The 22068-nt window shown below is 33.8% G+C and overlaps 1 protein-coding gene across 4 annotated transcripts in view; it reads left to right on the top strand.

The window, feature by feature from the left end:
• Positions 1 to 486: 486 nt before the first annotated feature.
• ECT2 (epithelial cell transforming 2) overlaps positions 487 to 22068 on the top strand; it is a 53770-nt gene continuing 32188 nt past the window's right edge. Inside the window, exons 1-14 of one of the 4 annotated variants that reach the window (XM_010976278.3) lie at positions 487 to 619; positions 3765 to 3916; positions 4543 to 4622; positions 4733 to 4825; positions 6373 to 6555; positions 7531 to 7620; positions 8353 to 8460; positions 9408 to 9481; positions 10174 to 10304; positions 10449 to 10564; positions 10665 to 10727; positions 12099 to 12321; positions 15831 to 15967; positions 21719 to 21838. In XM_010976278.3, coding sequence (XP_010974580.1) covers positions 3787 to 3916; positions 4543 to 4622; positions 4733 to 4825; positions 6373 to 6555; positions 7531 to 7620; positions 8353 to 8460; positions 9408 to 9481; positions 10174 to 10304; positions 10449 to 10564; positions 10665 to 10727; positions 12099 to 12321; positions 15831 to 15967; positions 21719 to 21838 — 1548 coding nt within the window. In that variant the 5' untranslated portion in view covers positions 487 to 619; positions 3765 to 3786. Of the gene's footprint in view, positions 620 to 781; positions 860 to 3764; positions 3917 to 4542; positions 4623 to 4732; positions 4826 to 6372; positions 6556 to 7530; positions 7621 to 8352; positions 8461 to 9407; positions 9482 to 10173; positions 10305 to 10448; positions 10565 to 10664; positions 10728 to 12098; positions 12322 to 15830; positions 15968 to 21718; positions 21839 to 22068 lie in introns of those variants that run through there. The other 3 variants (XM_064492849.1, XM_064492851.1, XM_031451275.2) reach the window with 3 other exon arrangements.

Below are 22068 nucleotides of genomic sequence, written 5' to 3' on the forward strand. Positions count from 1 at the left end.
ACGCCCAAGGCAACCTCTGCTAGGCCGCAAACCTTTTAACCGAACTTAAAATTTCTGAAGCAGAAAGCATACAGGCAGAAAAACCTTGCAGCTCACAGGAAACAATGGCGAATAAGTCATCTATCAAGGGACTGATAAAGTTTAAATGATTTGGTGGTGCATAAAGAAAAAACAAAAACTTGAGGGGACGGAGAATCCACTCAAACGTCCCTCAGGAAACGGGATGTTTACCGAGTAAACAAGCTGTAGCCACACATACACCTGCTACTCCCAGAAGCGGCCAGGGGCCACTATCGCCACCTTCTGGCCACATCCGGGCACTTCTCTACAAACTCGTGACGTTCCGACGTCGGAACCGTTGGGTTTATTTGAAACACACGCACAACCAATCAGTCGGCGCCTACGGGGAGGTGGGCGGAGAGCAGCGGCCAATCACCGCCCCTCTGGAGACTCCAGCCTATGGGAAGGAGGTTGACATCACGCGCCAATCGGCATGGCTTTTAGAGAGAGCGACTCAGTTTTTGAATTGGCCGTGGCCGCCGCGGGCAAGGAATGGCGGTAACGGTGAGGAAGACCGGTGCTTGAAAAGGTGGAACTTCCAGGGCGTCTTTTGAGAGGGGTGAGGGCTCAGTGGGCATAGGTGTGGGTGGCGGAGGTGGGAGCGGGCCGGCATCTTCGGAGCAGTGGGCCGCTCTGCGTGGGTACCACGGCCCCGCCCCGGTGATCGCGAATTCCCGAGCGCCCAGCCCCGGCTTCCCGGCTCAGGGAACCGCCCCGCCGCCATCCCAGCAGCGGGGCCGGGACGCGGAGTCGGGGCCCGAAGTCCACCAGGTTGCAGTGCATCGTCGCCACCCACCGGGTTGGATATTTTTTCCCGAAAGTTTCTGGGCCAAGGGGGTAGTTTTTGGGAAGGGGCGGGGGGGGTCTTGGCATGCTGCAGTGGCGGCCGGCGGCTGCGGCCCTTGGTGGTTTATCTCAGATTACTTAGTGGTTTCACTCTTGGATTCTTCTTGCCGTCTTCTCTGTGAGAAGTTCAGTTTTTGGTATTTACGTAAAAAAAAAAAAAAAAAAGCCAGCCCCTTCCGGCACCCCATCCCGCGTACAAATTTGTACGTCTTAGTGATTAAAGGTGCAGCCTTTGGAATCAGCCTGGGTTTGAAGCCTTGTTTTGCCACAAACAGTATGGCTTGGGGGGTGTTAATCTCTCTGCTCTAGACTTTAGCTGTAAAATGATCTACTACTACTACTTGCTTCTTAGGATTGTTGCAAAGATAAGTAAATAAAAGTAAAAGGTTCAGAACAATGTCTAAAGTTTTAGAACAATGCCACGTATTAAGCGTTAAATAAGTTATTTATTAATCGCAGTGTTATATAATGGTAATACTAATGTTACTGTCAGTAACACCAGCATATTCAGAATGGCATTTAGCTCCTCCACCCTGAAAGATGATTGCTTAAAAAAATAAGCAAAAGGAAACTTAAAGTGAATATTTGTTTAAATAGTAGAATTTACCTTTGTGATGAAAAGAAGTATGTGTTTTAGTGTATTTAGTCAGAAGTCCTTGAGTATGTTCTCAAATGAGAAATGATCTGTATGGATTTGTGAACACTGATCCTACTGTGTTTATTTTAAAAGTGCAGAATACATGAATGTGAAAAAGTGGTTAGTGTATTTCAGTTTGTAGTCAGATTGTTATGTCATTAGTTTACCATGCAGCTCTTTTTGTGTTAAATTTTAAAGCTGTTTTGACAATAAATTGACCATATACAGTATCATCAGAGACAATTTTAATTTTTAATCACTTACCTGTTTTGATGGTCTTTAAATACAGGCATAGGTGAAAAATGCAACCTCATATGATATTTTTATTTATTGAAGTCTCCCTCCTCCTCTATTCCTTAAAGCAGGTTAATTCATCCCTTAATTTTCTTTTTTAACATTTTTTTAAAGGGACTTTGAGTGAAAGCCAGTTTAGAGCCTTTCTTTTTGGCTGTAAACAGTTCAGTGTAAGTGAAGTAAACAGCAAAAAGAAAAAGGGGGAGGGGGGCGCTGATATTATTTATTATTGCTTCTAAATGAAGGCTTTTATTGACAACTATTGGAGCACTCCCTTGGAGAGCCTTAGAATAATGATTGACATGGATGTATGGTAAGAGAGTAAGAAATGTCCACATTGTGAATATTATATGAGAATTAATCATTGTCACTCATTTTAAGATATCATCTATTCAGTTTTCATCACAGTAGGATCTGAGTTGTGCCATTATCTCTTTTACTGATGTGGAAACTGAGACTTAACCTACTAAGTGCAGAACTGAGACAGGAAGCTCAGTTTCTTGACTTTGTGCACCTAATAATTAGGCTTAGGTCTGTTATTTTTAGTTTGTACATCTTCACACTATTTGGTATCACCATGCAGAAATGATGCTGATTATACTTAAACTATTACTTTGCTAGAAACCTGATGGAAGTTACTTGTATATTTTTTTAATCTGAAAAAGTAGGAAAGGGTAAATTAGATCAGGCATGTACCTCCAGTTAAGGTGGGGCTTCTTCTTTATATTTGCCCAATATTCTGAAAATTTATTTCAAGATAATCTTACATGAAAACCCCAGTTTGAACTGATAAAAATCTATTCAACTTTTTCTTTATTCCTTGCTTGTTTAGCTTTTCAACTCTTAAGTCCTGGAAATTTAAAAACAAACACGATTTTCTTTCATAGTCCAGAGTCATATTGACACTTGTTCATTGTCTCATGAAATCTTTTAGAGGAGAAACATTTGAAAAGTAATATGAAAATACAGATAAGGGAACAGTCCAGATATACTTGAGAGGTTTGGAGAAATCCACAGAGGATAAATCGAGAGTGATGGGTCAGATGAAAGATACACTAGGTGGAGAATTAAGCACTATTGAATGCAAGTACATGCGGAGTAAATTGTGATCTGTGTTTGAAAAATCCTGAGAAATGCATTCTGGCTGGTGCATACAGTATATGTGGACTGGGGGAATTATAGAAGATGAAGCTAAATAGGTATGTTAGGACCAGCGTGTAGACTGGATGGTAAACTTGAACTTGATTGTATAGGGAGCAGTGGTTGTGGAAGTTCTAAGCAGGGAAATAATATGGTCACGTTTGTTTTTAGAACCATACCCTGAAAATTATGTGGAGAGTGATCTCTGAAGAAACTGGTGTTAGCGAAACTTATTTGGAACTGTTGTATTTGACCAAGGGGCCACTGTGGCATTGGCCATACGAAAGTGGGCCAGGACCCAGAGATACAGAGATGCTTGAGGGATTGATAGGAATTTTGGGACAGCAAATGAGGTAAAGGAAAGAGGATGGATCCAGTTTTTGACTGGGGTTATTTGGGGGAGGGGTGATGGAGGTATTATAAATGAATATAGGAAGAGAAGTAGGTTGATTGAGGGCAAAGATGTGGAGGAGGGAGGTAAATAGTATTTAGAGTACCTTTTGAGTAGTTTTTGAGTGTTAGGTAATATTCTGGGTACTTTCAATAAAGCATTATTTTTACTATATCCCTATGAGTCAAGTATAGTATCTTTACAGAAGAGGAAGCTGAGGCTCAGAGAAGTTGTGTGACTTAATTACCTTACTTAATTACCTCAGAGAAGTTGAATTAAGTTCGGGATTAAGAAAAATGGGTAATGATACTTTTGATAAATTCTAGGTATAATGCTTGTTTTTGCCCAACGACTATGTTGGTTTCATATGTCTTTATTCACATTTTATTTTCTCAGCCATCATAGAGGAGTACGAACAATGGCTGATAACAGTGTATTAACATCCACTGCTGGGAGGACAAGCTTGGCGGACTCTTCCGTTTTTGATTCTAAAGTTACTGAAACTTCTAAGGAAGACTTATTTATTGGATCTACTTCCTATGTTGAAGGTAAACATGTTATCTGCTTTAAAATACCAAGTCACTATTTTAATCCTAAACTTTCTGATTAGTGACTTTCTTATGATTTAACTGTAATACTGTTCAGCTAGAGTACAGGTACTGAGTAAACATTTGTTAACAGAAACTCTTTACACTAGATTTTTTATTATTGTTTGGATAAATGCTTCCCAGCTTTAGAGGGGAAGGTATCTTGTTGTTGGATATTGCTTTTCTGTATGTGAGGGCCATCCAGCTGCGACACTGCTAGCTAGAATATGTTCAGTTATGACTGGTCGGGTGAAGAGCTACTTCTTCCCTTCCTACTGTGGAAATGGATCTTTCCTAAAGTTCCATGACCTGTTGAGGAGGGTGACTACGCAAGATGGTGAATGCTTTCTTTGGTTAGGAGGAGTGCTGATGCTTGTATACTTTGCTACAGTGCATTTTCTCTTCTAAAATGATACATGGTCAAATTTTAAAAATAAGCTTGGAATTAAGTCATTTTAATTTCAGGGAATGTTATATCTCAAAGATGGAAAACATTCCAGATATAGCCAGAAAAGGGGTTAAGAACTGCTGATTTTGGTGTTCGTGACTAATAAAAATGTTTTATTTAACATTTTTAATTTTAATAGAAGAAATGCCTCAGGTTGAAACAAGAGTGATATTGGTTCAAGAAGCTGGAAAACAGGAAGAACTTATAAAAGCCTTAAAGGTATGGAGTTTTAGTTTTGAGTTTTTCTTTAAAAAGGCTATTTTTCTTCCATCAGTGTGTAAATAATTTTATAGTGTTCTTAATCTCACACCTAAGTCTCTTTTCCACAGACTATTAAAATAATGGAAGTCCCTGTTATAAAGATAAAAGAAAGTTGTCCTGGAAAATCGGATGAAAAATTAATAAAAAGTATTGTTAATATGGTAGGTCAAGCATTTCATTGCATGTGGCATGCTGCACTTCCTTTGATTTATTCATATATTCCACTTGTGGTGATTGGACCTAAATTATGTACAAGGTATACTTTGAGCACTTTGAAACTAGATCAATAGAAACTATTTTATATTTATTTTTAAAATCTGGGTGTTTCTGAAACCCCAAACTGTAATATATTATAAGTAATGAAATCCTTGTAAAGTAATTTGGCATTGTTAAATTTAAGTGACATTCTATGTGTTTAGGGAGATCTGGTACTTTTCTTGAAACTCTTTAGTTTCTTTTTTCTCAATATATTTATTCTAAATTCTTGCTTTATTTTCAGAATTACAAATCACAATAATTGAGTCATGAGAGAATTTGTCAGCATATAAAATATATCTAATTCTCTATATCAGCTTTATTAGCTTGTGAGAGGGCTGCCATAAGAAAATACTACGGACTGACTGGCTTAACAACAGAAATATATTTTCTCACTTTCCTGGAGGCTAAAGTCCAAGACCAAGGTGTCAGCCTGTTAAACTTCTCTTGAGGCTTCCTTCACTGACTTGGAGATGTCTGCCACCTTCTTGCTGTATCTTCACATGACCCATCTTCTGTGCATGCATGTCTCTGGTGCTCTTCTGTGTATCCAAATTTTCTGCTCTTAAAAGGACACCAGTCAGATTGGATTAGGGTCTGCCCATGTGACCTCATTTAACTTTACCTCTTGAGAGGCCCTATCTCCAAATGTAGTCACATTCTGAGGTACAGGGACGTTAACGACTTCAACGTGAATTTTGGGGATACACAATTCAGCCCTCCACATTAGCCTAGTAGATAAAACCCAAATAATTTACTGACCTATTTGACTTTTCTTTTAAATTGTTCTTTTCTTTTTATGCAAGAGTCATAAATATTTAAATATCTTCATTCTGTTTTGTATATGGACAGTACAAAGTGTTAAACAGTAACTTGCCTTTTTATATCCTGTTTGCCATGCTGCATCTGCCTACATATTTTGTATCTTTCTCTTATTTCCCTCATATCTAGTGAAATGATTAACTCCATCCTTTTTGTGGATGTTACATGCCATAGTATTTTTTCTATTTTTCTGAAGATAATTTGTGTAGGAAGAACCATATGTATGGCATCATTTTCTTGGTCAGAATAAAAAGCCAAAGTACATTCTGGTTATCTTTCTAATGTAGTCTATTAAAATTGGTGTACTTAAACAATTCATCATTCTTACTTTATATGCATACTAGATGATTTATAATGACTACCAAGTCATGTCAAAACTTATGTCTTTAAAATAATCATCTTCCGAATTTAAGATCTTGATGTGGTTGGAGATACATTTATATGAAAACAAATAAGTAAAGAAATATGGCTTCACTATTAAGTACAGTGCTCATTGTATGATTTAAAACTTAAGTTTCTACAAATATAAAAATGAGAATGTTGATACTGAATTGATTTTTAGGTCTTATTTAGAGAGATACATAATTTTATAATGTAAATTTTATTTCTTATAACTATGAAAAAAAACAAGGAAATTAAAGTGCCATTTGTAAAGATGGAATCAATTGAAGAATTTAAAAGTTTGGATTCTCCAGAATTTGAAAATGTATTCATAGTCATGGACTTCGAGGATTCTGTCTTTAATGAGTTATACAAGACTGATTGTAGAGTTATTGGACCACCAGTAGTATTAAACTGTGCCCAGAAAGGAGAGGTAAGAAAGAAGATATGCTTATTATGACTTTTCAAGGTTAAATTTGTAATGAATTTTTATGCAGAAAAATCCTGTTAACTATTGAGAGTGTACATACATAAACTTTAATTTTCTTCCACACAGCAGATATCACAATTCCACTTTTATCAGTTACTGCATAATTTAAAATTAGAGAAATTATTTCAGCTTTTTGTTTTTAAATAGCATTTCAGTGTAAGAGTTGTAGTAGAGTTAATCCCTATTCTTTGGTTTCATTACTTTGTTTTGACATTCTTAAGCTTGCTTTATTAACTTAAAATTGCTTGGATTGTTGTGCTTCTTTTGTTATAGATACTAGTAATGAGCACATGATAATCTTTAATTTTCTGTTCTGATTCAGAAGTGTTGCTTTCAAAAACCAAATAAACTTTTTATAGGCCAAAATTATGAAAAAGAATATTCTTGCATAATAGTTGGAGTTAAATATATATCTACTATATTTTTTAACAATTCTCTTTCATATATGTGTAGACAGATAAAATCATTTGTAAAATTATTTACTATCTCCATTTTTTTAGCTCACAAATTGGAATCTTATTTGGTTCCGTATATGTATTATTCGTATTTATTAGAAAATATCTTTGATCTCTTTTAATTTTAAGCATTTACAATAATGTATGGAAGTCTTTCCTTATAGACAATACTTTATATGTGTCTAAGTACATTCTGGGACTAAAGGTTTGGATATAAGTATGTTTTATTTGCCAATAGTGAAGTGTGTTTAGGTTGTGTGTATCAAATACGATTTGGGAGTCATGGGAAATTTTTTATTGTGAAACTGGTTTTTCACTTTTTTTTGTTGCATTTTGAAAGATGCAAGTATATCTTTGGATTGGGAAAGTTGGCAAGAGGGGCAAATATGTTTAGCTTGAGAAAGATGTGTTCTGTTTTTACTATAAAAAGATCTCATAGGTTTAAAATTGTTGTGTCCTTCAGCCTTTGCCATTTGCATGTCGACCACTCTATTGTGCAAGCATGATGAATCTAGTACTATGTTTTACTGGATTCAGGAAGAAAGAAGAACTAGTAAGTATTTTAAAATATTCTATTCAAAGAATATTTTTTCCTAGCAAAATAAATTTACATTAGCTTTTTTTTTTGGGTAGTTATATCATGGTTTTATTTTAAAAATATTGAAGGAGAAATAACTATGAATATACCAGGTCTTAAATTTTGTGAAGAAACACTCTGAAGAACCTTGTAAAGAGACAAATGTTTTGTCTAGGATGGCTGGTATGTGAATTAGAATTATTTCATGATTATCTAGTCTGTTTAAACTGTCTTTTTGTTAAGTATCATATCAGCCATGTTATTTGAAGGTTTTGTTTATACATCGCAGTTTTTTATTATACAGGCCCAGCCTTAAAGCATTCTCAGTGCTCTAGAGAATTTCATAGAAACTTCTTTCTTTAATCAATAAAATTTTTTATGTTGGAGCTAATGGAGTATTTTTGTAATTTTGTGGGAAGAATCTTGGTGTGATGTAACCTGGTATTAAAAAAGTAATATATTTAGGCCATATGAAAGCCAGTTGTTAACTTAGTTTTGTGTGATCATCTTTTCTGGCATATCTCTCTGTGCCAGTAAATGAAATGAATATTTAATTTTTTTTGGCATAAAGTTTATATTTTTATAAAATTCTTGTAAGTACCTTATAAATAGAAAGTATTCAGTAAATGCTAAATGAATTGTAAGCATAGTTTAAAATTTTGTTCAAGTTAGTCATAAAGTCACTGTTGTTTACTTTTTTCTTTTGAGGTCAGATTGGTGACATTGGTTCATCACATGGGTGGAGTTATTCGAAAAGACTTTAATTCAAAAGTTACACATTTGGTGGCAAATTGTACACAAGGAGAAAAATTCAGAGTATGTAAACTTTGGTATTTTTGTGTTATTTCAATATAGCATTACTGGGGTATGGATTTAATAATAGTACTCTTACCTATCTATTCTGCAGTTTATTGAGGATCAGAAATTCAATTTTTGCTGTATGTACATGTAATAAAAATTTTAAACCATAGGAGTGTGGTCCCTTAGGAGGCACTGGAACTTGAGTTAGGTATTGAAAGATGAGTAAGATTGTGGAGGCTGGTAGGTGGATAGCATTTTAGGCAGATGAATAATATTAGCAAAGATTACTGTATGAGCATTGGTGAATAAGGGGGTCAGAAGGTGATGAGAGCAGATATTTCTCCTATATAAGTGGTCTTTATAAAAAGAGAACTATGATCTTATAAAATAGTTCTAGGATTTAACTTGTGAAAATTATCGAAGAACAGGAGAAAGTACTTTTCATCACGATTAAAATTTTAGTTTAAAATTACACTTGAGTATATTAGGAAGAGTTTATCACTTTGTTCCCACCCTCCATCAGTGTCCTTATGTAGCAAATGGTAATTTTTGGATAATGTTGAATTCCTGGAAAATATACTTAAAATTCATATCTAAGGTTTTAGTGATTTAATTATGTTTTCTCTTAGTCCTGTCTTAGGGGTTAGTACTTCCAAGGAGGTAAACGCAAAGAGAAATAGAATATGAGAACAATGAACTTAATCAGCTTCAGAGATGCGTTTATTAAAAAAAAAAAGTGAAATGGTTTGGGCATCATCAAACTTACTTCAAAGTTATTTTAACCCAGATTGTATGATGGAAAGACCATTCTTTTTCTGTTAATTGTTCTTTATATTTTGTTATAAAGCAGATGAATAATAATCTAAGACTGTGGGGAAAAAAGTATGTATAATTGCTTCTAATGTCCATGGATGCATTTATTTAAGGTAAAAATTTATCGTGATTCATGTTTATATTTTTAGATAGCTGTGAGCTTGGGTACTCCAATTATGAAGCCAGAGTGGATTTATAAAGCTTGGGAAAGGCGGAATGAACAGTAAGTGTTTAGAAATTCAGTCGTTAATTATGTAAATTAATCGTATTTATGTTATGTGTTATAAAGATAAACCCATGTGCTCAAAATTCATAGATAATATATAAAAAATTAATCCAGTCTTTGTTTAGCTTAGGGGATAAAGTCTAGCAAGAGCAAAGTTATATAAAAAAATTAAAAAAAACTGAAAATAGAAAGACACTTATGGTATTGTTGGACTTTGTGAAATAATTTTGATTATTAAAAACATTCTAAAATTATTAGGTAACAGCGTAATGCGTCTGGATGTTTGGGTTGTGCTATATTTTTTCTTATTTTATGTTTGGTTACATTTTAAGTATTAATTGCATTCCAATCTCATAATTCCTTGCTGTTGTATTTCATTACTACTTAACATTTCATGAAACTATAGAATCCCTTGAATATATATAAAGTTTCATGTACAGAGCAGGGATTTGGGTTTTATAAGGATTACCCATGATTAAACTTTGTCAGAAGTTACTTATGCGATGACTGAGGACACATCAATTTTTTTTAACTGAAGTTTTTATGAGTATATCAGGACCAAATGCAAAATATTTGCAGTAAATGGATTATGCTAAAACCTTGAGAATTACTGTAGATTTGTAAATTGATACATCTAAATTATTGAATTTAAGTCAAGCTGGTTTTAGAAGAATGTATTTTGTTTTTAGGGATTTCTGTGCATCAGTTGATGACTTTAGAAATGAATTTAAAGTTCCTCCGTTTCAAGATTGTATTTTAAGTTTCTTGGGATTTTCAGATGAAGAGAAAACCAATATGGAAGAAATGACTGAAATGCAAGGTAGAATTTAGCATAATTTAAAGGTTATATATATTTTGTTCCCCACTCCTGCTTGATTACTTCCTGCTGAATATGCCTCTTTAAAAATTTGAGCCTGGAGATAAATAGTTGGGCTTACTTATGCTTCTGTTCATTCCTCTTTAGGAGGTAAGCATTTACCAGTTGGAGATGAAAGATGCACTCATCTTATAGTTGAAGAGAGTATAGTAAAAGAACTTCCATTTGAACCTTTGAAGAAGCTTTATGTTGTCAAGCAAGAGGCGAGTAATTCTAGAATGAGATTGTTTTTTAAAAAAATATTACTAATTGTTTTTCTGATGAGGTAAATTTTTAATTGAAATATTCTTTTCTTTCCTCTAGTGGTTCTGGGGAAGCATTCAAATGGATGCCCGAGCTGGAGAAACTATGTATTTATATGAAAAGGTATGCTTTTTGTCTCTTAGTCACTTGTTTTGTGAACTTACTTGTATAAAGATGACACTTTCTGTCCCAAAAGAACATAGTTTAAATAGCATATGGATCATCTTTTATGTCATGTTTAGGAGGTTCAGAATAATTAAACACTTGGATACTGAGTAATAGTCTTAGTCTATAGAGATTTAATGTATTGAATATTATTTTAATCTAATGTATGTCATTCTGTGCTAATTCTTGGTGAAACCATTAAGAATAATTACATCTCCGTCTTCAAACACTTAGGACCTTATAGGAAAGAGAGATATGCAAACAGTTAACAGTGCAGGGTGAAATGTGCTATAACTAAGTAATGTATGTGTTGTAACTTAGTTTCACTATGAGGGACTCAGGCAGAATTGGAAAGAGCAAATAAATGTGGAAGTTGAGCCAACTTCCTAGGCTAACCTGGTAAAGGCATTCAAGTTAAAGAGCAAGTGAGAGAGGGCATGAAAGGTTGAAAGTACACTAAAATTGCAAGTAGTTTAGTATGGCTTTAGAAAAGAGTATGGGAAAGAAGGCCAATAGATAAAGCTGACTAGGTAGGCAGAATCAATCTTCTAATATGTTAGAAGAATTTGGATTTATCCTGTAAGTTTTGGAAGCCATTGAAGAATATTAAGGGGGGGTGTCATTGCAAAAAATGATTGTAGTAGAAGGAATATAAACAAGGAAAATCGAGCCTTCATGCTGGATCTTGGTGAAGAGTGGTATCATTAACCAAAATGTGACATCAAAGTATAGAAGCAGCTGTCTTTAAGGGAAGATTTACTTCAGTTTGGGATTTAATAATTTTGAATGGAACACTGAAGGTGAGGTGTGGATTTACTGTGTTTTATAAAGTCTTAATATGTACTCTGTTGTGTACTCTTTGGACTCTTTCATCCTCAATGTAAAGTTCTTAACATAAAATTTTAAAAATATGCCTTAGAGTTCAGGAGGGTGCTCTTAAAATCAAGTGGTGTTTGAACAGTACTGGAGAGCATTATGTCCAGGCATAGTGCTAAATGCCACGGATATAGTGAACAAAATATTAATGGTCCCTGCCCTCCTAGAGTTTATGGCCTAATGGGGAGTAGACAGTAAACAAGCTTATAGATGAATATGTAATGGTAAAAGTGCTATGGAGAAAAATAATTAGGTGTTTGGGGTTAGACAGTTACAATGGTCTTTTGTCTGTTATATTTTATGAAGCTTCTGAATTACCTGGAAGAATATATAGTTGTAAAATTACTGTGCAAAATTCAGATTTTGTTAGACTTATAAATATATTTTTCTTTTGTCCCTGTCTCAGTAAAGAACCACGGAAGTTAAATTGAGCTTTTGTGCTTTTGATTGCAGGCTAATACACCTGAGCTAAAGAAATCAGTGTCACTGCTTTCTCTAAATACCCCAAACAGCAATCGCAAAAGACGTCGTTTAAAAGAGACACTTGCTCAACTTTCAAGAGATACAGACATATCACCTTTTCCTCCCCGTAAGCGCCCGTCAGCTGAACATTCCCTTTCTATAGGGTCACTTCTAGATATCTCCAACACGCCAGAATCTAGCATTAATTATGGAGGTAATTCACATTTTAAAAAATTGATCTTTAGAATTTAATGGAATGGAATATGCATTAGAATATTGATAAATCCCTACTGCAGTGAATATAAGACTGTTTTTAATCACCTTTGTTCTAGCTGAGGAGAAAAGGCACATGAAAATGTTTCCATTTAATGATTGCTTGCTATATGCTAAGTGTTTACATATTTTGTGTATTTGTAAGATAGGTTTTATTGCCTCTATTTTACAGATGACTAGACTGAGGTTAGAGAAGTAAAACTTCTCTAGGGTCACACATCTAGAAAGTGGTAGAGCTATTCAAAGAGCAAATTCTTGATACAAAAGAATCACAGATGTCATGAGTTATGGAAAAAAAAATCGGTATAATGAAGTCGGAGGAAGGTGAATTTACTTTCTCAGCTGATACAGGAAGGCACCTACAATTAACTCTTCTCCCTTGATCATCAATTTTCCCTCTATTTTTGTTTTTCATTCTGCATACACATACGTTGTGTTGTCTAGTTTATGAAACAATCAGAGCCTTCCCTTGACCCCATGACGCTCTCCACTTGTTATCCCATTTCTCTCTTCCCTTTCACATAAGTACTCTTCAAAGAATTACCTTGATCCATTGTCTCATTTCCTTGTTTTTCATTTTCCTTTCAATCTATTCCAGTTGAACTTTAGCCCCTACTACATGAAATTGCTCTTGCTGGGGAGACTGACAGTTTTTATGCAAAAACAGCATTCAACATGAGCAGCTAGTTATTCTTTCTTGGACACATTTTCTTGGACACATTTTTTTATTTTTCATTTCTCATTCTCCTTGACCTAACTTCTCTCTCCAGCTGTAAATGTGGAATGTTACTTCTGAGTCATTTCTTCTCTATTGAATTCTTCCTATACGATCTCTTATGATTCCGTGGCTTCTGTATACATAGATGACTCCCAAATTTGAGGTTTTCCCTGTCCAACTTTATACTTGACACCTCCTTGTTCATGTCTAATACACATCCTAAACTTAAGATAATCAAATTAAAACTCTTGTTTCTATCACTCCCAACTCTATTCCTTTGCCACTCTTCCTTAATCAGGCTTTTCTGTAAAAAGAATCTCTTAGACAATTGTAATGGTCCCGTAAATGGTCTCCCTGTATTCATTTTTGCCTTTCTACATGCGGCACTTAGAGAGGTCTCTAAAAACATATAAATTAGTTCATGATGTTCCTCTGCATAAAGTCATTCAGTGGCTTTGTATTACCATAGCTTTCAAGTTCCTATGTAATTCTTCCTCAACTACTGCTAACCTCATGTGACGTTGTCCTCCAGTAACACTCTCTGAGTGTCAACCACAGTATCTTTGTTGCTCTTCACGTTTTTCTTCTACAGAACCTTATACTTGCTCTCTCTGTCTTAAAGAAATCTTATGGGTTCTCTGTAAAGTCAAGTCCCTGACCCACCACTCTTTCCTACCAACCCATTACCTGGTGGTTGTCTTCAGTAGTAGTTATCAATGTTAGAAATGGTTTGTTTACTCATTTATTTTATTTGCTTCATCAGAATGTAAGCTTGAAGAGAACAGGAGCATTGTCTGTGTTATCTCTGCTTTATCCCCAGTGCCTAGTATAGAGTAGGTACTCATTAAATATTCATGGAAGGAGTTGAAAGTCCATTTAAGGTAGGCCCAGAAAGCTGAGGTGGATTTGAGATGATAAGAGGAGCAAGAATACAGATAACAGTACACAGACTGAGTTGTTAGGGAATAGTGAGTAGGTCAGTTTGCTTGAACTATGGTGGGACAGTAATAGTCAAATTAGAACAGTTAATTGGGGACTAATATTAGAGGGCTTTGAAATCATACTGGCATATCTGAACTGTATATTGTCATCAGCAAGGAACTTCAGAAACTAGAGCAGCAGTGTAATTCATTAAGTAATTTGTACTGTATTAATTCTGAAGAATGATTAGAAGTAAGGCAGTTTAGAAATAGCCTGACCATGAAGTACTCTATAGTGGCTTTGTCCACAAGGTAATAAGGCCCTAGACCTGGGTTGATGATGTTTGGAAAGAAAAGTAAGAAGCACTGGGGAAATACTGATAGAACGGAGTGATAGAAAGGGAATAAGAGGAGATGATGGCAAAGTATTAAATAGAGGAAATGCTACCTTAGCAAAAATAGAAAGTTTATATTTTGGAGGAAGACAGTACAGTTTTAGAGAAAATCCAGGTTAAATTGAGGCAGAAATGTCCAGTAGGCATTAGGAAAAGCTGAACCAGCTGCTTGGGTGGGGGGTTATGATTAAATAGTAGATCTGAGAATTTACATGTTTTGTGATCATGATGGAGATAATGGACATGAGATGGTAAGAGGTCATGATCATAAAGGACAAAGCTTGGATGTGAAGTTGAGGGGAGAGAAGAAAATGAATCACTAAAGAAAACAGACATGACAACTATACTCATACATGAGATATTCTGTATGGTAGAATTCCCAGTTTGTAGATCACTGCCTAGATAATAATTAATAATTTAATTAGATCAGTTTAAGTCAGTTTTTTCCCCTAACGTATCCTGTAATGGCAAAGACTCCTGGGTCTGGTGAAAGTAGCCTGAAATAATGTGCGGTGTGTGGGAAATTCTTTGAAGTCTTTTTTCTTTTTAAAACATTCAAAACTCTACAGTACACGTGGTTGTTTTACTAATGCTTAAGCTTATTTGTCACTGAGTAAAACTGATATGCTGGGACTATATATTATCTTTTTTCATGTCATTCTATTGTATGTTATACATTCCTTTTTCTATTGAGAAACTTGCTATTAGGTATGAGGTATTCTTACCTAATTGTTAGTAAGGAAATGTATTTTAAGCTGTTATGAAATTTCATTTAAAATTTTTTTCTTGAAATACATATAAATATACTAATACATCCTCCCTGCCCTTTGGATTAGACTGGGTGTTTTCTATAAAGATACTTAGAACTAATAGAGAATTTGCAGGTAATGTTTGTTTTGGGTTTTTTTTTTTTCTTTTGTCTTTTTGTTTTGAAGGAGCCTCTCTCTCCCCCTCTCTCCCTGTCTCTCTCTCTCTCTCTCTCCCTGTCTCTCTCTCTCTATATATATATATGAAAAATTTTCCATTATTGTAATTGTGTAATCATAACAACTTTTCCCTCCTTTTTTAGCTTAAAGATTTTTCTATGATGTCTATTGTGCTTTTTAGTAAAAGAAAAAAGTTCTTTTTTCTGGCCTTGAGTGCAATTCAGCATCACACACTGTTATGTTATCTCTCTCTAGTCTCTTACCTGAAACAGTTCTTTCTTCAGTCTTTCTTCGTTTTTAATGACTGTGGCATTTTTGAAGAGTACATGATTATCATTTTTTTCTGGCCTTTTCTGTGAGGAAGTTCTACTTTAATGAAAATTTGTATGATGATATATTTGTAAGAGTAGATATCCTTCCCTTTTTTCTGTTAAACCTGTAGTGTTATACCTGACTTCCATTTTAAATCTTTCTTCCTTTTTATCTTTTAGAAACACCAAAGTCTTGTACTAAGTCTTCTAAAAATTCCACTCCAGTTCCTTCAAAGCAGTCAGCCAGGTGGCAAGTTGCAAAAGAGCTCTATCAGACTGAAAGTAATTATGTAAATATATTGGCTACAATTATTCAGGTAAGACTTTGGTTGCAAAATGATCTGTTTTCCAGAGTTCATAAGTAAAAAATCTGAGGTGTTTTTTTTTTAATAAGAAAATTATATAAGCATAGAAATGGAACATAGATATTAAAAATGAAAATGTATAATAAAAACTGCTGTTAGGAAAATACCATAATAGTAATAGTAGCTTTTATTCATGCAGAAATAGCATGATTTTTTAAATAGTGACTTTAAAGAGAGAAAGATCCTCAGTAAAAGATCTTAGAGGGGACTGAGTTTAATTCAGAATTTTGCATGTTTCATATCAAGATACTGCATTTATATATGAAAGTGGTAGATAACTTTTCATGAAAGTATGTGTTCCAGAGTCTAGAGTTCTAGAGTTAGTACTGTATATACGTGAAAAAGCAAGTAGCAATGAAGCATAACAACATGGATGTCAGTAATTTTTTTTTAGTAATCCTTTCATGTGTCAAGTTTTCTTAAAGTATGCAGTAGTCATAAATGTTCATTCATTGCTTACTAATATTAAAATGTACTATGAAAAGTTAATTCTGAGGAAAAACAATTCTAGTGAATCCTTGTAGGATAAGATTGAAGAAGATAATAAGGAATATATCAAAATTCAAGGTTCTGAAAGACATAATAATAGGAGCATTATTTTGGAATTTGTAGGAAGAAGGAATAAATTGTTCTAGGTAATGAAGGAGACAGTTTGTCAGGAAAATAAAGTTGATACCACCAAGCTTGTTTTTGAATAGAAAAAGGATTGGGAGATCTGATTGGGGTTTAATTTTTAACTGACCTCTTTTTGAATTCTTAATATAACTCATTAGGGTCCAATGTAATAGCCTTTAGTTGCTTGTACCATTGATAAAATACATGAATAAGAAATGGAAAGACTTCTTTCTTGGTAGTCATGGAGAGGTTATTCTTCACAGTTAATTTGTTTAGCAGTAGTCAAAGTTTTATGAGGCCCTCTGCTGTATTAAACTTTACTTGTTTTAAGTCAGCTCTGCTCTTCTTCCTCAAGGGGAATCATCCTACAAGAGTTTCTTGTTGAAGTTTTTATAGTCAGCCAAAATGTGGCTGAGTAGCAGAAAATCGCCTTGGCATATACTGTTCATGTACTTTGGTAGCATTTATTACCTAGAAATGAAAATCCTTGTAGGCCATGCTAATGCATTGGAGTTTTCAAATTTTAATTTGCATATCAATTAAATTCACTAAAACTTCTTTTTAAAAAGCACTTGTAATTATTACACTGTAGACAAAGTTTCATACCACTGTGCATAGTAAAAACTCACCTGTTTACTTAAAATATTATGGTCTATTTTGTAAATAAATTCAAAATACCTAATCTTTATTAAAAAAATATTTTGGTCTAAATTCATGATAGTGTTTTCTTTAGGGCTAATGTGTCCTTTTTTTTTTTCTTTTTTGACTTGAAATAATTTGATTTTAACTTAGCTCCCAAATTAAGACAATATTCAGTAGTGACTTCATTTATTCTATATAGTACTTAGGTGCCTACTAATATAAAGTATTATTCCAGGTGTTAAAAGAGGATTCACATTTTAAAGGAGCTTAGACTGGAAGAGGAGATAAAACGTACACACTTAAACATTAGTACGAAGTGGAAAGTTAGGAGTATCACGAGGGAGGTTTAGTTAAGATATTTGGAGATTTGTATGGTGAGAATTTTACTTTTCTTCCAGCTTAGGCAAGGTGTTGGGCTAGAATTTTCAGTGGGTTGAACACTGGAAAAAGTATCACGGAAAAAGAAGGTAAAAATTGAAGTGAGTTTTAAAGCATGATTATGATCAGTGCATGCAAAGAATATGAGTGGGAAGTGTGTTTGAGATTGTTCCAACAATACAAACAATGGAAGATACGTATCATTTAAGGTATTACAGGGTAGTCTAGGGGGATTAGACTTTTGGGTGGGTGAGTTAAGGAGACAAGGCGAGGGGTTGAGGTACGGATACGGTGAGAGTTGAGATAAGACTGCCTGTGTTAGACTGGAGAAGGCCTTTGTACAGTGTGCTGTGTAACTATAGAAGAATTTTTGATGGGAAGGGAAAGATGTTGTGTGACTTGTATTTTAGAAAGTCACTTGGCACACTGAAGGAGATATTGAGGAAGGGGAAATTGTGGAGGCAAGGAGGTTAATTTGGATGTTATTTCAGCAGTCTTGGTTTGGGATTTTGAAAACCTGAACTTCTTAGGATAGTCTCAGTGGAAATGAAAAGAGGATAGATTTCAGAAATGTTGGAAAGGTAGAATCAATAGTTTCTGGCTAATTTTATTTGGGAAATTAAAGCAAACATAGTAGAACTGTTTAGATAGTGTGTCTTCAGACTGCTGAGAGGTTTTAATGAATCTTGATGTATTTTGGTTGTCTGAATATTTTGTTTAGGATTTTAGGATTTTCAAATGTTGACTAGATAAACGAATGCTTATAAATGGTTCCAGATATCTTTGAAATCTCTGTTGTGTTTTTTCCCATTCGCATTCCTTTACCCCTCCTCAGATATTATTATTATCTAGCATTTTGTGCTTATCATTCTTCTTATAGATCTATCACATGTGTAGGAAATCAAACTATGTAAATGTAACAGTATTTATATATTTTCTAGTGTTGCTTTTTTGCTTAATAGAAATGTTCTTGGGATGCATCTGTGTCATTGCGCATAGCAGTAATTCATTTTCCTTAGTGAATATATCAGCTTATTTAACTTATTTTTAATGGACATTGAATTTAAGTTTTAGTGTTTTGTTGCTGGTTTTTTTTGTTTTCTTTTGTTTTGTTTTTTTTTTAAACTATTACTAAAGTAGTGCTGCTGTGAATATTCTTATTCATTGCTCCTTAAGAAAATATTCTGGGCAAAATCCTGGAATTTCTGGGTCATAGGTTAAACACACTTTTAAGTTTACTGAAAGTTGTTAGTATGTTGAAAACTAGCTTTTGTGTTGGTCTTCTTACCCTTTGAGGCTTTTGTAGGTGAAAATTAGCTTATATTGGTTTAGGCAAATGTCTTTGGGACAAAAGTTGGTTTTAGTACTCTACTTTACTTTGACTTAGATTTTGACCTTACTTTCTTGTCACCTTGTTGTTGTACTTAGAATGAGGTTTTTCTTCAGTATTTTAATTGTTTTCAGCAGGTTAAGTTCACTATACTTGAAGAAATGGAAGGCCTAAATATATATGTATTTTGGGATGGATGGAGATAAACAAGTCTAGAATTGTAGTCGTTCTTAAAAATAGGAACAGTTCATAATCTTAACATAGTTTCTTACTATTTATAATGTAATTTTTTTATCTTTTTCTTTTTTTCCTCTTCCATTCATTCCCTCTTGTCCTTTGTGCTATTGTTACTCGTTTTACTTCTGTATATGTTAAGAACCCAATAGTACATTATTATTTTTACTTTAGTCAAATAACTTTAGTCAAATAGTCAATTAGCTATTTAAAATTTAAGTAAAATTTTTATCTTAAATTATACAGTTTTTACTTGTCTTTTTCTTTGATGTACATTTATGTGAATTTTAACACATGTGAAAATTTGTATAACCACCACTACAATCAGGATATAAAACATTTCCATCTCCCCAAAAAACTCCTGGTACTGTTTTTTTTTATGTCACACCCTTTTCTCCTTCCAACTCCTGGTAACCAATGATCTCTTCTCCATCGCTATAATTTTGTCTTTGAAAATGTCATATAAATGGAATCATATAGTATATAACCTACTAAGCCTGGCTTCTTTCAGCCTTTGAGTTTCATCTAACTTGTATGTATCAGTAGTTTGATCCTTTTTATTGCTGAGTAGTATGCCATTGTATGGATGTACCACAGTTACCTATTCACTTATTAAAGGATATTTGAGTTGTTTCCCATTTGAGTGGTTATGAATAGAGCTGTTACCAACATTTGTGTACAAGTTTTAGGTGCATATGTTTGCATTTCTCTTGGGTAAACACCTAGGAGTAGGATTGTTGGATCATATGGTACATATGTTTGACTTTAAAAGAAACTGCCCAACCTTTTTCCAAAGGGGCTATACAATTTTGCACTTCCACCAGCAATATGTGAGAGTTCCAGCTGCTCATGTCCTCACCATTGCTTAGCAGTATTTTTAGCCTTTCAAATAGGTAGGTAGTTGTATCAATGTGGCTTTAATTTACATTTCCAAAATGACTAATGATATTGACTATCTATCCTTGTCCTTATTTGACATTTGTGTATCTTTTTTATTGAAATAACTATTCAAGATTTTGCCTATTTTTAATTGGGTTGTTTCTTTCCTGAGTTTTGAGAATTCTTTATATATTTTAGATACTAGTCCTTTGTCAGATAGGTGATTTGCAAATATTTTTTCCTAGTCTATAGCCTGTATTCTCATGTCTTCTGATAAATTCATCAAAATTAAACACATTTTTATCATTTTTTTTGTCTTATGCATCATGCTTTTGATTTCATATTTAAACACTCTTTACCCAAGTCACAAGATTTTCTCCTAGGTTTTCTAAATATTTCATAGTTTTAGGTTTTTCCTTTAGATCTGTGATCCATTTTGAGTTAATTTTTGTATAAGGGTTATATTTAGGCTGAGGTTCTTTTTTTTGCCAATGGCAGGTGGTGTTTTAGTGCTATTTGTTGGATAGCTGGCCATTTTCCACTGGATTGCTTTTGCACCTTTGTCAAAAATTACTTGGCCATATTTGCATGGGTTTGTTTCTAGACTCTATTCTGTTCTGTTGGTCTTGAATGTTTCTCTCTTTACCAGTACAACACAGTCTTGAGTACTGCAGCTTTATAGTAAGAAGTTCTTTGCCTTTCTACATAAATTTTTAGAATAAGGTTTTCTTCAATCTACAAAAAGTCATGGCATTTTTCATAGACATTGGGGTAGATTCATAAGTCTGTTTTGGGGGGAGAATTGACATTTTTACTGTGTTGGCAGTCCATGACCATATGTCTTATTTATTTAGGTCTTCTTTGATTTCTTTCATGAACATTCTGTAGTTTTCAGCATCATGTACGTGATTTATTATATTTATGCTTAAGTATTTTAATTTTTATTGTAAATGATACTGCTTATAGATTTTGGTTTCAATTTGTACATTACTGGTACATAGAAATACAATTTTTGCAGTGTGCATGCATGTGTGTGTGCATGCATGCATGTGGGTGCTGACTTGGTATCCTTTGACCTTGCTAAATTCACTTACTAGTTGTAGGAGGTTTTTTCCCTTTTATTTTTTTAAGATTAATGCAAGTAGCAACATAGATACAAACAGATCTTCTGGTTTCAAATCCAGTCTCTTTCCTCTAAGCCAACTTTTTTGGCCACCATTTCAAAATATGTTACTTGTATGAAGTATATGTCTGGAAATAACTTATTGCTTTCTTCCTTAGTGACTTGAATAAAAAAATAGAAATTACTCTGTATCATACTAACAATTTTAATGATTTCTAGAACTGTGTGATAAACTGTTTTTAGATTCTAACATAACATTTTATTATAAGAGTATATACATACATACACAGATATATAGATAAGTAGGATAAAATAGAATAGAAAATGTTATGAGAAAAGATTTCAAATTTAGGGAGAAGTATTTTTTTTAATTACTCTTTTCTTTTTCATTAAATCTTATCTCCTTTATCACTGTCTGTTAGATTTAAAAGATTTTTTTTCATTTTCCACAATCTACCTAAACTAGTCTTTTTTTTTTTTTTTTTTTCTTTTAACTTTCTAGTTATTTCAAGTACCATTGGAAGAGGAAGGACAACGTGGTGGACCTATCCTTGCACCAGAAGAGATTAAGACTATTTTTGGTAGTATTCCAGATATCTTTGATGTGCACACTAAGATAAAGGTAAATTTGTATATGTTATGTTGGTGGTAATTCTTTTTTGATTGTGTATATTTATTATGATTTTTCAGATACTTCTGGTTAGCTAATTAAGTTTCACATTTAAAATTTCTTCATTATGCTGTACACCAGAAATTGACACAATATTGTAAACCGACTATACTTCAATAAAAATATATATTTAAAAATTTTCTTATTCTTTCATTTATTCCCTTGAATCATTTTCCCTTGGC

The sequence above is a fragment of the Camelus dromedarius genome, chromosome 2 (genome assembly GCF_036321535.1).
Source record: "Camelus dromedarius isolate mCamDro1 chromosome 2, mCamDro1.pat, whole genome shotgun sequence".
Taxonomy (NCBI): domain Eukaryota; kingdom Metazoa; phylum Chordata; class Mammalia; order Artiodactyla; family Camelidae; genus Camelus; species Camelus dromedarius.